Below are 18,591 nucleotides of genomic sequence, written 5' to 3'. Positions count from 1 at the left end.
AAGGAAAGAAAAATTAGTATTATACTTGAAATAAATTTCAAGTTTAGAAATAGCTTAAAAATCCAATCAAATGTACTGAAATGGAAGATTGTTAACACACTCAATGTCCCTAATATGATACCGATTATCTGCCAGAATATGCAATGTGCAGAAACTTAACAGCATAGTGTAAGACAGTACATCTTCTTTACCTCAGTTCTATTTGTTTACGCTTTTGCAGTTCTTGATTGTGCAATTCTTCCATGCGCCTCAATTCCTCTTGACGTCTCATTAAATCTGGTGACAAAAAGGACTTGTTTTAGTACACGTTTTTAAGAGAAAATTTAGTTTTACACACAATTCCACATATTCCAAAAATTGAAATAAGAAATTGTGACATCTTTAAAGAGCACAAGTTGCAGCTCGACCTAGTTTCACTTTCAAGAATTTCCAAAATGGGTGAATGGACAATGATTCATGCCCAGAACACACATGTAACAGTGCATTTGCAATATTGCTGTGCAAATATCAGGCATAGCAAACATATGCGTTCTAAACAAGCGTCAGTAGGCTCAAACGTTTAATTGGGGAGAAAGTGAGGTCTGCAGATGCTGGAGATCAGAGCTGGAAATGTGTTGCTGGAAAAGCGCAGGAGGTCAGGGAGAATCATTCCTGAAGAAGGGCTTATGCCCGAAACGTCGATTCTCCTGTTCCCTGGATGCTGCCTGACCTGCTTTTCCAGCAACACATTTCCAGCTCAAACGTTTAATTGCTTTTTCTCCAGACTACTGCCAGAGGAGTTTCTCCAACAGTTTGAGCGAAATCAAACATCAACTAGCCAGAAAAAGACATGATCCGCTCTCACTAGTACCCTCACAAACGGATGAGGAAGGACACCACTTCGACTGGGACAACACATCCATCCCAGGACAAGCCAAACAAAGTCACGCATGAGAATTCCTCGAAGCATGGCATTCCAACCGGAACTCTATCATCAAACACATCGAGTTAGACTCCATCTACCACCCCCTGAGAAAAGGAGCAGGAAGAGACCTCACCACAGGAAATAACATCACAGGAAATGACATCAACCCAAACATATAAATAGAAAGCAGGAATTTTCAGCATTGCTTCGCATGAGGTCCACTGAAAAAGTTATCTACTAAGGTAACAAAACGTCTGGAAATGAACCTTTCAGCTCAGCAAGCAAACCTACATCCAAAACCATCAATTTCTGTTTTGAGTGTTTCAGATCTCCAACATCTAGTTCTTTTAATTACAGCAAAATATCTTGGCTTGTTATCTATCTCCCATGAAAATTTTAATCCAAAAGAAACAGCAAGTAAATGAGACAATTTCCAAGGGAGCATAGGAACATATGGCCACAGTTTTAGCTGCACAAAATTTGATCTAATGTTTAAGAAAAACAATAAACCAGCAGAAAAGATCACTGATTTTATGAGGAGTGGTGTACAAAACCAAAATCCTTTCACCATTTTATTGGAAGTTTTATGAAACAGTGGTTATGCAGTGGTCAATTCTGACAAGACATTTTAGGCAAGGCCTTACTGAAAGAGTAGATTTCACAGGAACTGCACCACCAGACTATAAGTTCATAGAGAAAATGAAGAAATTTGGATAATTCTCCTTTCAGAAAGGACGTGCATGATCTCTATCTCAAAAGTAAATGCCTTCAGACATGCAGCAGAAATAAAAACCATATTCTTCTCAACCTACCCTGTCTCATTAGCATGACTTGGTGCTCATGACGGGCAGCTTCCAGTTCTACTTCCAGTTTCTCGCGTGCTTCCTTCACATTTCTATCGACTTGCTCCTGTTGCTGTTTCTCCATTTCAAGCAGAGCCTTCCACCTCATGGCATATTCATATTCGAATGACCCATGCTGTGCAAATCTGGGTGGCTGTTCTCGTTCCCTTAAAAATCATACAACAGCAAGTAAGTAGGAGGATTGAAGGCAAGAAACTAATGCATCCTCCAGTGCACTTCCTATGTAAAATAGTCAGAATAAATGTCAATATATTATTCAAGTAAAATGTCCTACCCAATTGGTGATAAGGTTCATGGTTAACAGTGAAAGAATACTGATGTGGCAAGCTTAAAAGGTAGCTCCCAAAGTGGTTTGGTCTACTCAGGTTGCCAACTGTTCAGCAATTTAAGTCCAATGTTCAAGTTAGCATACGATACAAAAAACCAATTATGACCATAAACAAAAGGTAGAGGTGGCAGGGTGAAATGTGAGGAGGATGATAGGAGAATACAGGGTGACCTGGACAGGCTAGGTGAGTGGACGGATACATGGCAGATGCAGTTTAATGTGGATAAATGTGTGGTTATCCACTTTGGTGGCAAGAACAGGAAGGCAGATTACTACCTAAATGGAGTCAAGTTAGGTAAAGGGGCAGTACAACAAGATCTAGGTGTTCTTGTACATCAGTCAATGAAAGCAAGCATGTAGGTACAGCCAGCAGTGAAGAAAGCTAATAGCATGCTAGCCTTCATAACAAGAGGAATTGAATATAGAAGCAAAGAGGTCCTTCTTGCAGCTGTACAGGGCCCTGGAGAGACCGCAACTGGAATACTGTGCACAGTTTTGGTCTCTTAATTTGAGGAAAGACATTCTGGCTATTGAGGGAGTGCAGCGTAGGTCCACAAAGTCAATTCCCGGAATGGCCGGACTATCTTACACTAAAAGATTGCAGCGATTGCAGGCTTGTATATGCTTAAGTTTAGAAGGCTGAGGGGGGGATCTGATTGAGACATATAAGATTATTAAACGATTGGACACTCTGGAGGCAGGAAGCACGTTTCCGTTGATGGGTGAGTCCCGAACCAGAGGACACAGTTTAAAAATAAGGGGTAGGCCATTTAGAACAGAGTTGAGGAGAAACATCTTCACCCAGAGTGGTGGGTGTATGGAATGCTCTGCCCCAGAAGGCTGTGGAGGCCAAGTCTCTGGATACTTTCAAGAAAGAGTTGGATAGCACTCTTAAGGATAGTGGATTCAAGGGTTACATGGATAAGGCAGGAACAGGACACTGATGGAGGTTGATCAGCCATGATCATAATGAATGGTGGCGCTGGCTCGAAGGGCAGAATGGCCTACTCCTGCACCTATTGTCTATAAATGTCTTTTACCCTGACAGGTTATTCTCAACCATGGGAATAACTGGGTCACCAACTCAAAAACTAAAAAAAAAAACCCTTGATGAGCTCTCCACCTTTCTGTGGTTAACCAAGAACTAACACTATGGACCAGACATTTTATCATATTCCTCCAGAAATTAATTGCATTACGATTTTGACAAGATTATTTTGATAACATTAAAGCTTAATAAAGACCTCTTTCTGCACTACCTCTCCAACAACTTACTGAGCATTTTTTTGTAGCAGACCATAGTGAACGTAGTTCAACTGGGCTTTTTCTTGGTCACCAAATGTCAAACAGAAGTTACAATTACAAAGGCCAAGTGTTTAGACTCAGAGTCAACAGGAAAAACTCGAGTGATGACAAGCTGTTGGCTGTTAGGACTTTAAAGGCCAGATACAAACATGTCTAACTGCCAAAATTGCCAATACAATTAACTCATTTTCAGTGACAAGCTGTTTTGATAGTAAGCAACAGGCAAGCACTATTCGTATAATAAAGACAGAGGATTCTTAAGTGATTTATCAGGGTAAACAGGGAGGGCGCTTCTCATCCGAGGAGAACGCAGAACAAGATGGCAGTGCCTCAGAATGAAGGGGTACCAGTTTAAGACTGAGACGATGATTCAACCCCCACAAAGAAATGGCATTCAGAATGTACCATCACCAAATGGATTACAGCAGTTCAGCGCCCCAACTTCAAGGGAAACTAGAGATGGGCAATAAATGCTGGTTCAGGTAGCAGTGCCGACATTCTACTAGCAAATTTCAAAAAATACCAATGTCCATTACAGGGAGTTAATCTGTGGTAACAAGTTTGTTTAGCACATTAAATCATTCACCTGTTTCCATTTTACTAAGTATTCTATCACTGCAAGTTCACTTTTAATTGGCTTTAGAACAATCTAACCAGAGAAATTTTTAAAACAGGGAAAGAACAGGAATGTGAATGTTTAAAAAGAAACCAGTCAATGCATACTTGTGATAATGCTGATTTTTCTGGACCAATTTTTCTTGAAGTCCATCTTCATCATCATACTGATCAAAAGGTTCAACAGTCACAGGCCTTGGAAAACTAGAAAAAGTGGAAAACGTCCATGACTAAACAGTCGTAACAGCCAGTTTTGAACAAACAGAACATTTTACAAAGTAATACATCGCACCAATTTTATCAAGTCCAAATGTTCCACTTCACTGTGCATTAATTATGTAGCTCCAAGCCTGTGGGAAGACATGGTCTTAATCTATTAAAGAGCCATCACCAGGGGACATGTAGTATTTTAGAGTTGAAAATTAAATCAAAATTTACGGACGAGAACAGCAGCTCCATCCCCGAAGGCTAAAACCAGTTTTGCGCAGTAACACTTGTAACTGAGGGTACAATATCACAAGAACAGTTATGGTGCGTGGGGTCGAGCAGGAGGCAGAGAAGGAATCTTTTACAAATTTAAAACTTTGAGAGGATGTGATTGGCCACCACCAATGTATCAGAGCCATGGAAAAGAAATCTTCAACACAACTGAAGAAAATGGGAAAGCTCACCTTGACAGAAACAATGTACTTTCAAATGTTTAAGAATCTTTGAATTAAAGAAAATTTCAGAATTGCTCTGACCCAAAAACAATATACGAACATCTGCTCGGAATTCTCTCATTTCCACTGATAACTTCAGAAAAGTGTTTTAAGACTTGTTCAAAATCCTCTCAACTTTATACATGAAAACAGTAGCTTTACAGAAACAGGATGGACCTCCTTCAAACTTTCAGGTAAAGAAAAGCTAGAATCTTAAATAATAATGACCCAATTACATTAATCAGTAAAACCATCTGTGAGCCAAATTTCGATGAAAAGCAACCAAAACTTAGACACATTAACCAAGGGAAACACTGTATTATCAGCTCTGCATTTCACTTTCCAAAACTTTCTGGTGCATCTACTATTTTCAAAACTTGTTCACATTCAAAACTTAAATTTGCAGATTTTCATCATACTCAGATCACACAAGTGATCTCATACCACCTATGGATAGCAGTTGAGACATCAACATATTTGCATCATAGATGTTTCAAAATGCAATAATAAAAAAACAAATTAAAATAGATAATATTCAAGTTTAAGATAAATATTTCTGCCTGCAACTTCACCACAATAATCAATCTTTATACTCATTACTCACGCTGTCAATAAGAATGCACCATCCGTGCATCTGTCCAGAGCCTTGCGAGCAGCAGGTTTTGCTGCAAACTCTACAATGCCTTTGCCAGTTGGTTTTCCACGGTCATCTACAATCACCACTGCTCTCTCCACAGGTCCAAAGATCGAGAATGCCTCCTCCAACAGCTCATTTGATACAAACTGAGGAAGATTCTTGACTGTAAGAGCAGCACCGTGTGTTGCAAATCGAATTCTTATCTGTCTTCCTCTTAGGGTAGTATCATCAAGTTCTGCCTTTGCAATTTCAGCCAGGGTTCTAGTTTCCTATGATCAAAGTAAGTACATTAACATGGAGGTATACAACAATTAAATTTTACTCAACAAAATAAACCTCACAACCCCTCTAATCTCACTAGAAATATCTAGCCTTAAGATTTGCCTCAGTTTTAAAATGAAAAACAATGAATCATGTCTCCCTCTGACCCCACAAAAGTAGCTTGGAAGTTATTATATGTCCTAGTCACATTTCTTCCCATTCCCACTACGCAATCAAACAGCTGTATCTTGATTAAACTAAGAGCAGAATTGGAAAACTTTTGAAATGATCATAGGAAACCAAGAGCCTGATGGTATCTGGTACTGCCTATTTACAGCTTTACTTAAATACAACTTAACTTTGCACCAGAGCACACCAACCCGCAGACAAATCTAACTATAAATCGGTCCTGAAAGGTTCTACACCGCAACTAGAAATAAGGATTTTGTATACCTAGTTTGGAATGCGAGAAAATGATTCAGTTATATGTCGCAATGGTCATCGGCATACCCAAGTGTCAATTTCGGAACTGTACGTCAGAAATTCTCCATTGACCTTTTGGAAATGCAGCATCAAATTGACCAAAATTACAGTTGGTCTTAAAAAAAGTTAAATGATAACAGTTGGCCCAAAATGTATATTCAAGCTAACAGAAGCACAAGTCCAAGGAATGATCTATAAAAATAACAGGATTAAATACAGTATAATTTCCCATGGTGGGGCAATCCAAAAGAGGGTATGATTTTTTTTCCAAAAACAGCTGAGTCATTCAGAAGCTAAGAGTATGTATCCCCACAAAGGCTAAAGTAAACCTCATACTCTGAACAGTCAATCAACTTAAGCTTAATAATTTAAAAAGTTTGATTGGAGTTACAGGTCAGGCATAACTAATCACATTAGACCAAACCAAAGGACTTATTAGCTTTCATATTTTAAATTCTCATGGAACAAATCAAACAACAAAGCCTCTAAGCCTCCACAGTTAAAGCTGAGGAATCATGCTTAGGCATCCACTCTCCCACAACCACAGTCCAGGGCTTCAAAAGTGCTATTTCAAGATTCTGTGCCAAAGACAGCACTCAACTTTATTGTAACTGGCCATTCCAGGAGCAGCCCCACACTCTGTCCATAGCAAAAACATGAAAACATTTGTTGCCTTAAAAATGTGGATTGGCTGTTGGACGCATGTACAAAGTTAACATTTAACCCAAAACAAAGCAAATAATTCAATATCTGGAAAGAGGGTCACATCATTGCTCATTTTGCAGTGAAATGACTTGGAAGATATTGGGTGGCAAAATAAACAGACCTCGTCAAAAACCTGAATTTTTCTATTTCAATCCATTTTGTATTGTGCAGTTGCTGACATAAAACTAACTTTACTTGGCTTGCCACTTGATTCAGCCAAGGTGAGAATAATCAAAATATGTTACAAATCAAAACCAAAAGAACTGTGGATGCTGTAAATCAGAACCAAAAGCAGAAATCGCTAGAAAAGCTGAAAGGTCTGGCAGCATTTGTGGTGAGAAATCAAAGTTAATGTTTTGGGTCAAGTAACATTCCCTCTGAACAGTTGAGGAAGAAAAGTTAACTCAGAGATCTTTCCACAGTTGTTGCCAGATCTACTGAGCTTTTCCAGTGATTTCTGTTTTTATTTTTGCATGACAGATCTCCTAATAGAGATCTTGGAGCACCTCTTCACCTTCATTTGAAGTTGAGTTTCCAGATTCATCATTTCACACTGAAGATTCTTGTCTCAAGTATCGAGCATTTCGGCTGCAGTCTAAGGTGCTGCAAGAATGCAAAGGATAGGTAATTGTCTGCAAAATCAGCATTAAAAGGGTACCAGCAAGTGGCAGAGCAGTTAATTCTGATATGCCTGCAAAATGATCCAAAATTATACGTCACTCATTAGATTCCTCAACTTTGAATGAGTAGGTATTCATTATCAAGTCCTTATTAAATAGTGGTTTATGTGAATTTGAAAAGTGGCAAGTCTCTTTTCAATAAATAATCCCACAGGACAAAAATGCTGTTCATTTGTATTGTAATACAGGGTGAGGCGAGTACTTCCAGGAGACGTGAGCGTTTACAGTCAGAAATACTGTTCAGCACAACTTTTTTTTATATAAGCAAACAAATGATCTGGCTTTTTTTTTAATTATTTCAAGGACATAAAAGTTGCATTTTAATTAGTTATTCATGAAGTGACCATGAGATGCCTTGTGCTGAAAGGTACTATTCTTTTTCTTCAGCAAACAATTAGTGCTCTTATCTGTAGAGTTATCATTGGCGAGAAAATAATTAATTAATGATTGACCCAAAAGCACCAAATCACCCAATTTGAAACTGAACCAGTGATCCTCAGGTTAAACTGCGCCATCATCCACCAACAGAGCTAGCTAGCTGAGTTATTACAAAAACTTCCTGCACAAAGCTTTTAAATTTAACAACTTGTTGAAACATATTTTCACTAATAAACACATCACATAACTATTAAACTTGTAGTCAAACTGGCCATTTCGCAGTTTTAAACTGGCTGGAGAGCAAAATGGCACCTTCCCTGCCATCCCACTGAGAGGACCTGTGCAAATGTACAACTGCTTCCTAATGTTTCACACTTGGGAGCAAGTTACAAGGAAATTGAAACTATACGGAACAAAAAGTACATTATCAGGACATCTGGCTCCAACTAAATCAGAGTTAATATTCATACCACACGTGGGTTTCCTCTCCTCCCATATCAAACTTTGAACTAATCATAGTATTCCCTTTAGAGTCAAAGTCATAACAGCTTCACAGCACAAAGAAAGACTCTTTGGCCCATGCTGTCCATGCCCATCAAACACTTGCCTACCTTAGTCACATTCTTCTTTTTAAGAAATCACAGAAGTAGATCAAACCCCTGAAACTGCACAGCCGTCCAGGAGAATCACAGATGATCTTCTGCCCCAACTGGATTTTCCTGCCTTTTCACACATCCTTGATTCTGAGATTAAAACATTCAGCCCAACTAATTTATTCAACAAGGGAGAATCCACAACTCTCCCAATTAGAGATTTTCAAAGATTCACAACCTTTTGATCAACCCTCGTCTCAGTTCTAAATTAAGAAACCAAGCTAGAGGAAAATAATCTCAGTGACTATCAAAGTCCCTTTAGAATTTGAGGATTCAACGAGATGACTTTCCATTGTTTTTCCAGCTCCGGAAACACAGACCGAATTTACTCAGCCTGTCATCATGAGGCCAACACACACATCCCAGGATGAGATTGTGTTTGACCCGATTGCAGCCTCACCTCCAATCTTCTATACCCTGAGAAATTAACACTGGCACGTGGTTGACATCATTAATTGCATCCTGAACCCACATTACTGGTCTCACTTCTTCAAACCATGGTCTTTGCCTTACATTATTTTGTTGAGTATTGGCTCTTTATGTCATACTTCCAGCAGCAGCGCTCAATAAAACCACTTTTTATATTATTTGCCTCAACTTGGAAAGTAAGAAAGTTGCAAACAACACCAAGATAATCAGCACGCTGGAGATTTCATTCAAAACTACCAAAGTCCTCATGTCGGTCAACAACATTCACCACTGATTCTTCACTATTTTCAATGTCATGTACAAAATGTTGCCAAAACATGACCCAACATTGGAAATTCCATTACCAAACAATTGTCAGAGGCTGACCAAGACAGTTCAGAACCACTGCATCCCATTTAAGCTGCAATGAAGCCCCCAAGCTGATATCCAAATCTTTCAGACAAAACCATTTGGAACAGTGGTTTGACAACCACTATCTAAGTCCTTAATCAATGCTTTAGTTAGGTATCGTCTCCAGGCATTCCATCCTCAAGTTGCACTGGACAAATGCCAACCAAGGCTTGCCTCATTTTCGCTGACCCATCCAATGCTTAGGGAATTACACTAGCTCTGGGTCCGGCAGAACTTGCATTTAAAAATCTCAATTTTGTGTCACAAATCCCCCCCACCATGATCTCACCCCTCATCTCGATACTACTCAAAAGTGTGACCTGCCTAATTTTCATACTCGAGCACAAATGGCAGTGCCTGCAGCTATGCACATCCTGGAACTACCTCACCTTCAACACTGCGACATTTACCAAGACAGACAGTTCATCATTGAAGCACCTCGTCAAATGCTTTACGAAAGTCCACATACACAACATCCACTGCCCTCCCCACATCAATCTTTGTCACTTTCTCAAAAAAACTCAATTAAAGTTTGTGAGGCAACACGTCCCTTGCATAAAGCCCATTCTTCTCCAAATGCAAGAAAATCCCTAAGATTCTTCTCCAATAACTTCCCTAGCACTGGTGTAAGGTTCAGTGGCTTACCATTTCCTGAATTATCCCATTGACTTTCTTAAAACAAAGGAACTGTGGCTATTCTCTAGTCTTCTGGGTCCTCACATGTGGCTGAAGAGGAGATAAAGACCTCTATCAAGGCCTCAGCAATTCCCTCCCTTGACTCCTTCAGGATCCTGGTATCGATCCCATCTGGTTTTGGAGTTATCGACTTTAATGTTTTTCAAGGTACCCAACACTGCCTCCTCCTTAATAGTGACATGCTGGTGACAACCTAGCCCTCTCTAATCTTACCATCATCCAAGTCTTTTCCTTGATGAGGACAGATGCAAAATACTCACCAACTTCCTCTGGTCCCATGCCTCAATTCCATCCTTTAGCCTCAAGTTAACCTTTCCTTGGCCTGGTTACCCTCTTGTTCCTAATATTCTTAATCCTACAAGTCAAGGACATTTCATGACCCCTTCTGTCCTTCATTTGTTTCAGCTCGTTCTGCCTCCATTATACTCAAGAGCCTTGTCCTAAACGATGGATAAGCATCTTTTGTCTTTCTGATGAAATTTTCAATATCTCATGTCAACCAAGGTTCCTGAATTTTGCCATTCTTATATTTAATCCTCACAGGAGCATACCAGTCCCGAACTTTGATCAGCTGACCTTTAAAAGGCACTCATGTCGGATATGGATTTACCTTCCAATAGCTGTCCCCATTCTAATGTCTCCAGTTCCAGCCTAATACATTTTGGAATTAGCATTCCCCAATTTAGCATTTTCACCATAAGACCAGTCTTACCCTTATGCATAACTTCTTAAAACATGCAGAATTATAATCACGGGTCCCAAATTTGCCCACATTTAAATTGGCCAGTACAAGGTCTAATACACCCTGTCCAAGCTGGACTTTTTTTTCCCCCAAGAAACCCTCCTGGATGCACCGTACAAATTATGCCAGGGTCTTAGATAGGACATAATTGGTATGGTGCATCCAGGAGGGTTTCTTGAAAAAGAAAATCCAGCTTGGGACAGGGCGTATTAGACCTTGTACTGGGGGTGGGGGGGGGGTGAATCTGGCCAATTTAAATTTGGGACCCATGATTGACTGGAACTTCTTTATGCCAAGGTCTTAGATAGGATATAAAGAAGTTCCAGTCAACACTGAGCAAATTAAAATCACCCATTACAGCAACTGTGTTTTTACATCTTTCCATGCTATGTTTACATAGCTGTTCCTATATTTCCTGCTGGCTAAATATAAACCCATCATTGTGACTGCACCGTTCTGTCCGTACTGCCTTGCTAGATGCGCCCTCCAAGATGTCCTCTCTTTGTCACATTCCTAATATTCTTCTTAATCAGTAATGCAACCCCACTCCCCCCCCTTTCCTTTTTCTATCCCTCTCCATCACACCTGAAACATTGGGCTGTCAGTCCTGTGTTTCTCTAAACTAAGTTTCTGGAATGGCATAGAGTCTGGGTTAGTACCAGGAACTAAGCTCATCTGCCTTACCTCCCTGCATTAAAATAAATACATTGCAGATAGTCAGTACTGCTGTGTTCAATCTTGCCCAAGCAAATGAAAAGCACTGCGAACCTGAAAAGAATCTTTTTTCCATTGTAATGCCTTGCACACAGTCTGATTGTTTAGGAAGTACTGTCCAACAATGGAATCAGTTCTGGCGTGAGGCACTACTTAGAATTTTGCAAGCACAGACTGATTGAACACTGTGTGGAGTCCACTGCAAATCTCGAGTTTGCCAGTCTTCAAGACACACGAGCTTTATCCCTGGCATTTAATCAGCACTCAATTCATAACACCACATTACCTCTACATGTTAGGAAGTAGCCCCTCAGGTGGAGAATATCAGCTGCACACTTACCGCGAGCGAGTAGCAAAGGCAGCAAACTTCATCTCATGAATTGCTCTGCTTTCAGGAATAAGTGGGGACAATACTGAGTGAACTTTATAGCAGATAATCAAATGTAATACCGCAATATCTATAGAATAAAGCTCTGAACATGCAGTTCTATTTCACTCAACTGATTTTTTTGGTCTCCTAAATATGAAAAACAAAAGACATTTTAACCTAGACTGACAAAGACAAACATCACAAATGCCTAAACTACCCTATTTACCCACCTTCAAGAATTTGTGGACAAGCACCCCAAGAGTCAGAATCAGAGTATCCTGCCACTTATTGGATCCTTCTGTCATTCTTCAAAAGTACATCACCTCACACTTATCAAGGTTGAATTCCATCGGTCACTAATCTGGCCAATCCTGTAACCAAAGACTTCTTCTGCACTATCAAACACCCAACCAACCCTCATGTCATCCAAAAACTTGCTCATTACCATTCGCCCCCACCCCCAACATTGTCATCTACAATATCACTTCTAGCCCAAGCACAGAGTTATATTGGATTGAGACCACAGATTTCTGGAATACAAATATCCAATGCCAAGCCTTAACATGCACATTTCTAGGTAAAGAAGGGAGTAAAAAATTGGCTTTAAAGCAAAAGAATTCTGCTAGGTAGTTTTACAACCTTCAATTGAGTTTAACAATTTCAAAACATGAACACCTTCTTCATTACCTTGCCATCCTAAGTCTTACTTTTCAGGACTGTACAGAGCACAGGCAACATATTTTCAACTGTTTAGATTTCTCATTTGCACCACACCTAGCAATTAATTATTGCTCTCTCAGCTTCACTTTTGCAATCTCCTTTCGTCCTTTCTCATTCTATCTCTTTGGACACCCTCTCCACATACCTTAATGTGCTGCTCCTCCCTAGCTATCTTTAATGCTGACGAAGGGTGACTGGACTCAAAATGCTAACTATTTTTCTCTCTGCAGATGCTGCTAAATCTGCCATGCTTCTCCAGTATTTCTTTTGGAAGATGCCTAATTACAGTTTATCCAAGACAACTTGTAAAGTTATTTAAATTATATATTAAAGATGTCATTTCAACAATATATAAAGCATATAGCAAGACGGTTGGCCAAAACAAAATAGTAGAAAGAGAGGATTGCAGATGCTGGAGATCAGATAAAAAACAAACGTGGCACTGGAAAAGCACAGCAAGTCAGGCAGCATCCAAGGAGCAGGAAAGTCTACGTATCGGACATAAATCCTTCATCAGGAATGCTGGGGGGGGGGGGGTGGAGGGGGGTGGAGACAGTAGAGCTAATTATTTTTAGCCAACTCACAATACACTATAACTTAAATGCCACCCTTGAACAACTTGTATTGGTTAAAAAGTGAAGATTCAAGAAGTGTTAAAACCGTAAATTAGAATTCAGATGGTTATGATCCACAATGTTACTATACAAGGTCCCAATAAAGAGTTCATCCATTAAAAAACCTAGCAAAGCACTGAATTAAGGGCTAAAGTGCCAATACACGTAGTCCAGATTTTTGTTTATCGTTGGCAATGTGCATTTGTTAATAGTGGTCCAATATGCTGAGGTAGTCAATTTTGGAGATAAAAACCCTCTTTTCAGAACAAAATATGCATTTAGCGTTCCAATACAGTTCACATATAAGCTAACTTTGTTAGATAAGTGCACTGCATAGAAAATGAACAACAGCCCCCAAAGAATCAGAATGATTTTGGTTGAAGTTCCAATTTCGAGACAGGAAATAGATAAATTGGCTGACGGTTTAACGCTTGACAAACTATGAGAAAATGAGGACCGCAGATGCTGGAGATCAACGCCAAAGAACGTTGTACTGGAAAGGCACAGCCGATCAGGCGGCATCCAAGGAGCAGAAGAGTTGACATTTCAAGCATAAGCTCTTCATCAGGGGTAATGGTGGTAAGTCAAAGAGGAGGGTGGAGCTATAGGTGGGATGGTAGATGGACAGGTAGGACAGTTCAAGAGAGCACTGCTGTGTTGGAAGGTTGGATTGGGATTTGGGGGGCTGGGATAAGAAAACTGGTGAAATCCACGTTGATCCCGTATGATTAGAGAGTCCTAAGGCAGAAGATGAGATATTATTCCTCCAGACGTCAGGTGGCTAGAATTTGGTGTGGAGGCAGCCCTGAACTTGCATGTCCTTGGCGGGGAGGAGTTAAAAAGTGTTCGCCAACAGGGTGGTGAGGTTGCTTAGTGTGTTTGGCCTAGATGTTCTGTGAAACATTCAGTAAATTGGCAGTCTCCCCAATGTAAAGGAGATAACATTGAGAGCAGTGGATCCTGAATGCATGTGTTCCAGATGTTCTCTGAAACATTCCACAAGTTGGCATCCAGACTCCCCAACATACAGGAGACCACATCAAGAGCAACCAAATGCACACACTTCATCTACTGTGCTCATCATCCTCTGCCATTTCTACCACCTACAAACAGACCCCACCACCAGGGATATATTTCCTGCCCACCCCTATCTGCGCTCCAGAGACCATACCCTCCGCAAGTCCCTTGTTAGGTCCACCCCACCCACCAACCAACCCACCCTCCACTCCCAGCACATTCCCCTGCCACCACAAGTGCAAAACCTGTGCCCACACCTCCATCCAAGGTCCCAAAAGATCTTTCACATCCACTAGATATTTACCTGTACTTCCACACATCTCATCTGCTGCATCAGCTGCTCTCGATAGGCTCTCCACTACATTGTGGAAACTGGACGCCAACTTGCTAAACATTTCAGAGAACACCTCTGGGACACATGCACGAAGCAACCCCGTCACAATACGGGCGAACACTAACCCCCACTCCTATTGCGCCAAGGACACACAAGTCCTGGGCCTTCTCCACCACCAAACTCTAGCCACCAGACGCCTGGAGGAAGAATACCTCATCTTCCGCCTTGGGGCCCTCCAACCACAGAATAATGTTCATTTCACCAGTTTCCTCAAATCCTTCTCTTGCCCCCCCCGGACACCTTATCCCAGATCCAACCTTCCAACTTGGCACCACCCTCTTGAGCGGTCTTACCTGTTCATCTTTCTTCCACCTATCCACGCTACACTATTCTCCAACCTATCACCTTCATCCCCATCTTTCATCTACCTATCGCAATCCCAGCGATCTTTCCCCCAGCCGCACCCCCGCCTCCCATTTTTCTCTCAGCCCCTTTTGGCCTACCCCTCATTCCTGATGAAGAGCTTATGCTCCAAATGTTGACTCGCCTGCTCCTTAGATGCTGCCTGACCGGTTCTACTTTTCCACCACCACACTCTTCAACTTGACAAACTCCAACCCTCAAATTAACAGCTTAAAGATTCCAAGGAAACTTGTAAAGAGAAACGTAATTGAAAACAATTGCCAACGTGTCCAATTTTCCAGTTATTGAAAACATATACTGCATGAAATCTCCATTTTGAAAATCGAAAAAAACCCAGATTTGCAACAGCAATTAACCAAATTCATAATTCCTCCACCCTTAAATTACACTGCTCAAAATAAGCATCCTGTGCGGGGAAAAAGAAACCGACTGACTCTCCCTTGGCTAGGGGGAAGGACTTAAACCAGTTTCAAACGTGGAAAACGGTAAGAAAAAGAACGGTCACCAGTACCATACATTTTGGGACTGGACAACATCAAACTCTCAGGAGCCGACCAGTTCTTTTGAAAGGGAAATTTTAAAAAAAAGGTTAAAATAACATTAAACTCATTGCAAGATCTGCGATACGCATAAGATCTGTGGTAGGAATCCGACAAGAATAGCTGGTTAAATGCAAGAAATGGTGTGTGTGAGTGAGTGCGCGCTTGGGTGGGGAGGGGCAGAGAACAAAGACCCGGAGAGAGGCCACTCACCAGCCTGATGAAGCCGAACCCTTTATCCTTGTTGATGAAGATCTCGGACGGCTCTCCGTACTTTTCGAACATTTTCTTGAACTCATCGTCGCTCACGTCGTTGGGCAGGTTGCCGACGAACAGGCGGCAGCGCTGCGTGTAGGTTTTCTCGCCGGGTTTGCGGAAATTGGTCATGTCGACGGTGATGCCGGCGGACTCGGCTCGGTCGCCGCCATGTCGGGAGGCCGCCTGGTGATGGTGGTTGTTGGCGGCAGCACCGCCGGGCCCGGAGCCCGGATCCTGGCGGTAATCCCTCTTACGCGGGCTGTTGTTGTCGTTGCGGTTCCTGCCGCCGGATTTCTGGATGTGGTCTTGCATGATTCTGAGCTTCAACGACAAAATAAAATCTAAACTCAAAAGGTTAAAGAAAATGGAAAAATAAATTGCCGCCGCCGCCCGCTCGATTTTTCCTTCCTGAAGGACCCTACTTTTGATGCGTATTTTACAAGGCTTTTACACGCGGTTATAAAATGTGCGTTGACTAATTTTGACTAAAATCGAAGAATTTTTTGTTGTTAAATTTGTTCTTTTTTTACCTCACAATCTCAGGTCACTGCGACTGAAGAACAAACCAAAACCGCGAGGGAAAGGCGCCGGAAAAAAAAAGTCCCTGCACTTCAACCAAGCCTGGAAACTGTGACTGGGGTGGTACCTCCGAGTTCTCGATAGCTGACTGGTGAATTCTGTCGGATTCATGACGACAGTTTGAGGCGTCACAATGGAAAGCGCCAATATCTTACTGCCCATTGGTCATCATAGTCGTCAATCATTCACCGGGCCTAGCGCTATCATGTTCGTATGAGCGGAAGGTCAGCATGTGCTCAGCGTCTGTGTTGTTCCGGGTGCGGGCGGAGACTACAAGAATTATTATACAGGACGCTTTTTAAACTCAGGTTGAAAGTATAGGCACAAACAAAAAGCACAATCAAACATAGTTAAAAATTGGTTCCGTACTCCCTGGATTGAATGTGAGTTTTGAGGATTTTGGAGATTACAACATTGAGATTTAGTCGAATCAAAATAATTCATAGTTTTACAATTGCTAATATTTTGTTATTTCTCGTGAGGGAGGGTTTACTATTTTTCAACAAAGAGTAGGCCAAGGAGAATGTTGGTCACCTATTGTTTTACGAATGAAGAACTACGGATATGTCCTGTATAGAGTAATAAAAGGTATACTTAAAGCACTTTTTTCTCAAAAAGTACCTTTCGTGTTTTGCTCAAGGTTTTGCTGAGCAACATTTTTATTATACAAGTAATGCCTTGACGTAGAGACCCGAAAATCTCTGCATCGAAACGAGAAGATTGACTGAGTACTGATTTTTTAGTTAATTTCTGCCCATTCTTTCCTATTAAACAGTAGGATGTAGGAGCAGGAATAAGCTATCCAGCTCATAAGCTTGTTCTGCTATTTTATGAGATGATGGCTTACGTCGATGCTCAACTCCACTTTCCTGCCTTTTCCCCTGATTTCCTTACTGATTAAAAATCTATCCCAGCCTTCAATATATTATCAATCCAGCCTCTGGAGTCCTCTGTGGTAAAGATTTCAACAGATCCACTATCCTGTGAGAGAAGAAACTTCTCATCAAGGTAGACAATTCCCCAACGAATACTGTGGAAGGCGAGGGAAGAAAATGCTGGAGCCGTTGTATCCTCTTTCGTCACAGGAGAGATCACAGTAAATTGGAAAGTTGTCAATGTTGTTTGTTTAAGGAAGGCTAATCCAGAAAAGTAAAGGCTAGTCAGCTTTACAAAAGTCGTAGGGGAAATTATTGGATAGGATTTTTAAGGTCAGGATTTATTCATATTTGGAAAAGTATGATTTTATTAGCAATAAGTAACATAACTTTTTGCAGGACGGTTATGTCTCTCAAACTTGATTGAGCATTTTGAGGAAGTGATAATGATGATTGAGGGCTGCATCGTGGCTCCTGTGGTTAGCATGTCTGCCTCACAGCGCCAGGGATTCAACTTTGATTCCAGCCTTGGGTGACTGACTATGCAGAGTCTACACATTCTCCTCGTTTCTGCATGGGTTTCGACTGGGTGATCCAGTTTCCTCCCACAGTCCAAAGCTGTGCAGGTTCAGTGGATTGGCTATGCTTTGCTATGCTAAACTATCCATAGTGTCTCGGGATACACGGGCTGGGTTAATGCGGGGCAACAGGGAGGGGTCTGGGTGGAATTCTCTTTGGAAGGTCGTGCAGACTCGATGGGCTGAATGGCCTCTGTCTCAGTAGTTATTCTGTGAGGGCAGGGCAGTGGATGTGGGACTTTAGCAAGGCTTTTGACAAGGACTGTAGTAGCAGGGTAATACAGTAGTTTAAGTTATGTGGGATCGACGATAAGGTGGATACAGAATTAACTTGGTCGTAGTCAACAAAGAGTAGTGCTGGAAGGGTCTGTTCCTGACTGGAGATCTGTGACCAATGGTGTTCCACAGGGATCAGTGCTGGAACCCCAATTTTTTGCAATATATAGATATGATTTGGAGGAGATTGAAGGTGATCTGATTAAGTATGCAGCAAACACTGGTGGAGCTGCAGATCGTGAGGGGGATTACGAGAGGATACAGCAGCATGTAGACAGGCTGGAGGATGGCACAGATAAATGGCAGATGAAATTTAATCCTGACAAATGTGAGGTGATGCATTTTGGTATGCCTAATGCAAGAAGGAACATACAGTAAATGGCAGAACGCTGAGAAGCATTAACATACAGAGGGATCTAGGTGTTCATAGTTCCCCGAAACTCATAATGCAAGTGATAAGCTGGTCAAGAAGGAATATGGTAAGCCCTTATCAGTCAAGACATAGCATATGAAATTTGCCAAGT

At 41.3% G+C, this 18,591-nt stretch overlaps 1 protein-coding gene across 7 annotated transcripts in view; it reads right to left on the bottom strand.

Annotated features, from left to right (window-relative positions):
- LOC122557285 (paraspeckle component 1-like) overlaps positions 1 to 16,399 on the bottom strand; it is a 133,504-nt gene extending 117,105 nt beyond the window's left edge. For 6 of the 7 annotated variants that reach the window (XR_006313787.1, XM_043704829.1, XM_043704830.1 and 3 more), the window contains exons 1-6: positions 16,290 to 16,399; positions 15,715 to 16,080; positions 5,321 to 5,622; positions 4,124 to 4,219; positions 1,717 to 1,913; positions 192 to 276 (exon numbers count right to left, since the gene is read on the bottom strand). Coding sequence is in view for 6 of the 7 variants with exons in the window: in XM_043704829.1 (XP_043560764.1) it covers positions 192 to 276; positions 1,717 to 1,913; positions 4,124 to 4,219; positions 5,321 to 5,622; positions 15,715 to 16,071 (1,037 nt within the window). In the remaining variant the exon portion in view is untranslated. The remainder of the gene's footprint in view (positions 1 to 191; positions 277 to 1,716; positions 1,914 to 4,123; positions 4,220 to 5,320; positions 5,623 to 15,714; positions 16,081 to 16,289) is intronic. The other variant, XM_043704825.1, reaches the window with a different exon arrangement.
- Between the last annotated feature and the right edge of the window lie 2,192 nt (positions 16,400 to 18,591).

This window comes from Chiloscyllium plagiosum, chromosome 15 (assembly GCF_004010195.1).
Source record: "Chiloscyllium plagiosum isolate BGI_BamShark_2017 chromosome 15, ASM401019v2, whole genome shotgun sequence".
Classification (NCBI taxonomy): Eukaryota; Metazoa; Chordata; class Chondrichthyes; order Orectolobiformes; family Hemiscylliidae; genus Chiloscyllium; species Chiloscyllium plagiosum.
This window is presented reverse-complemented; position numbering and strand designations above follow the sequence as displayed.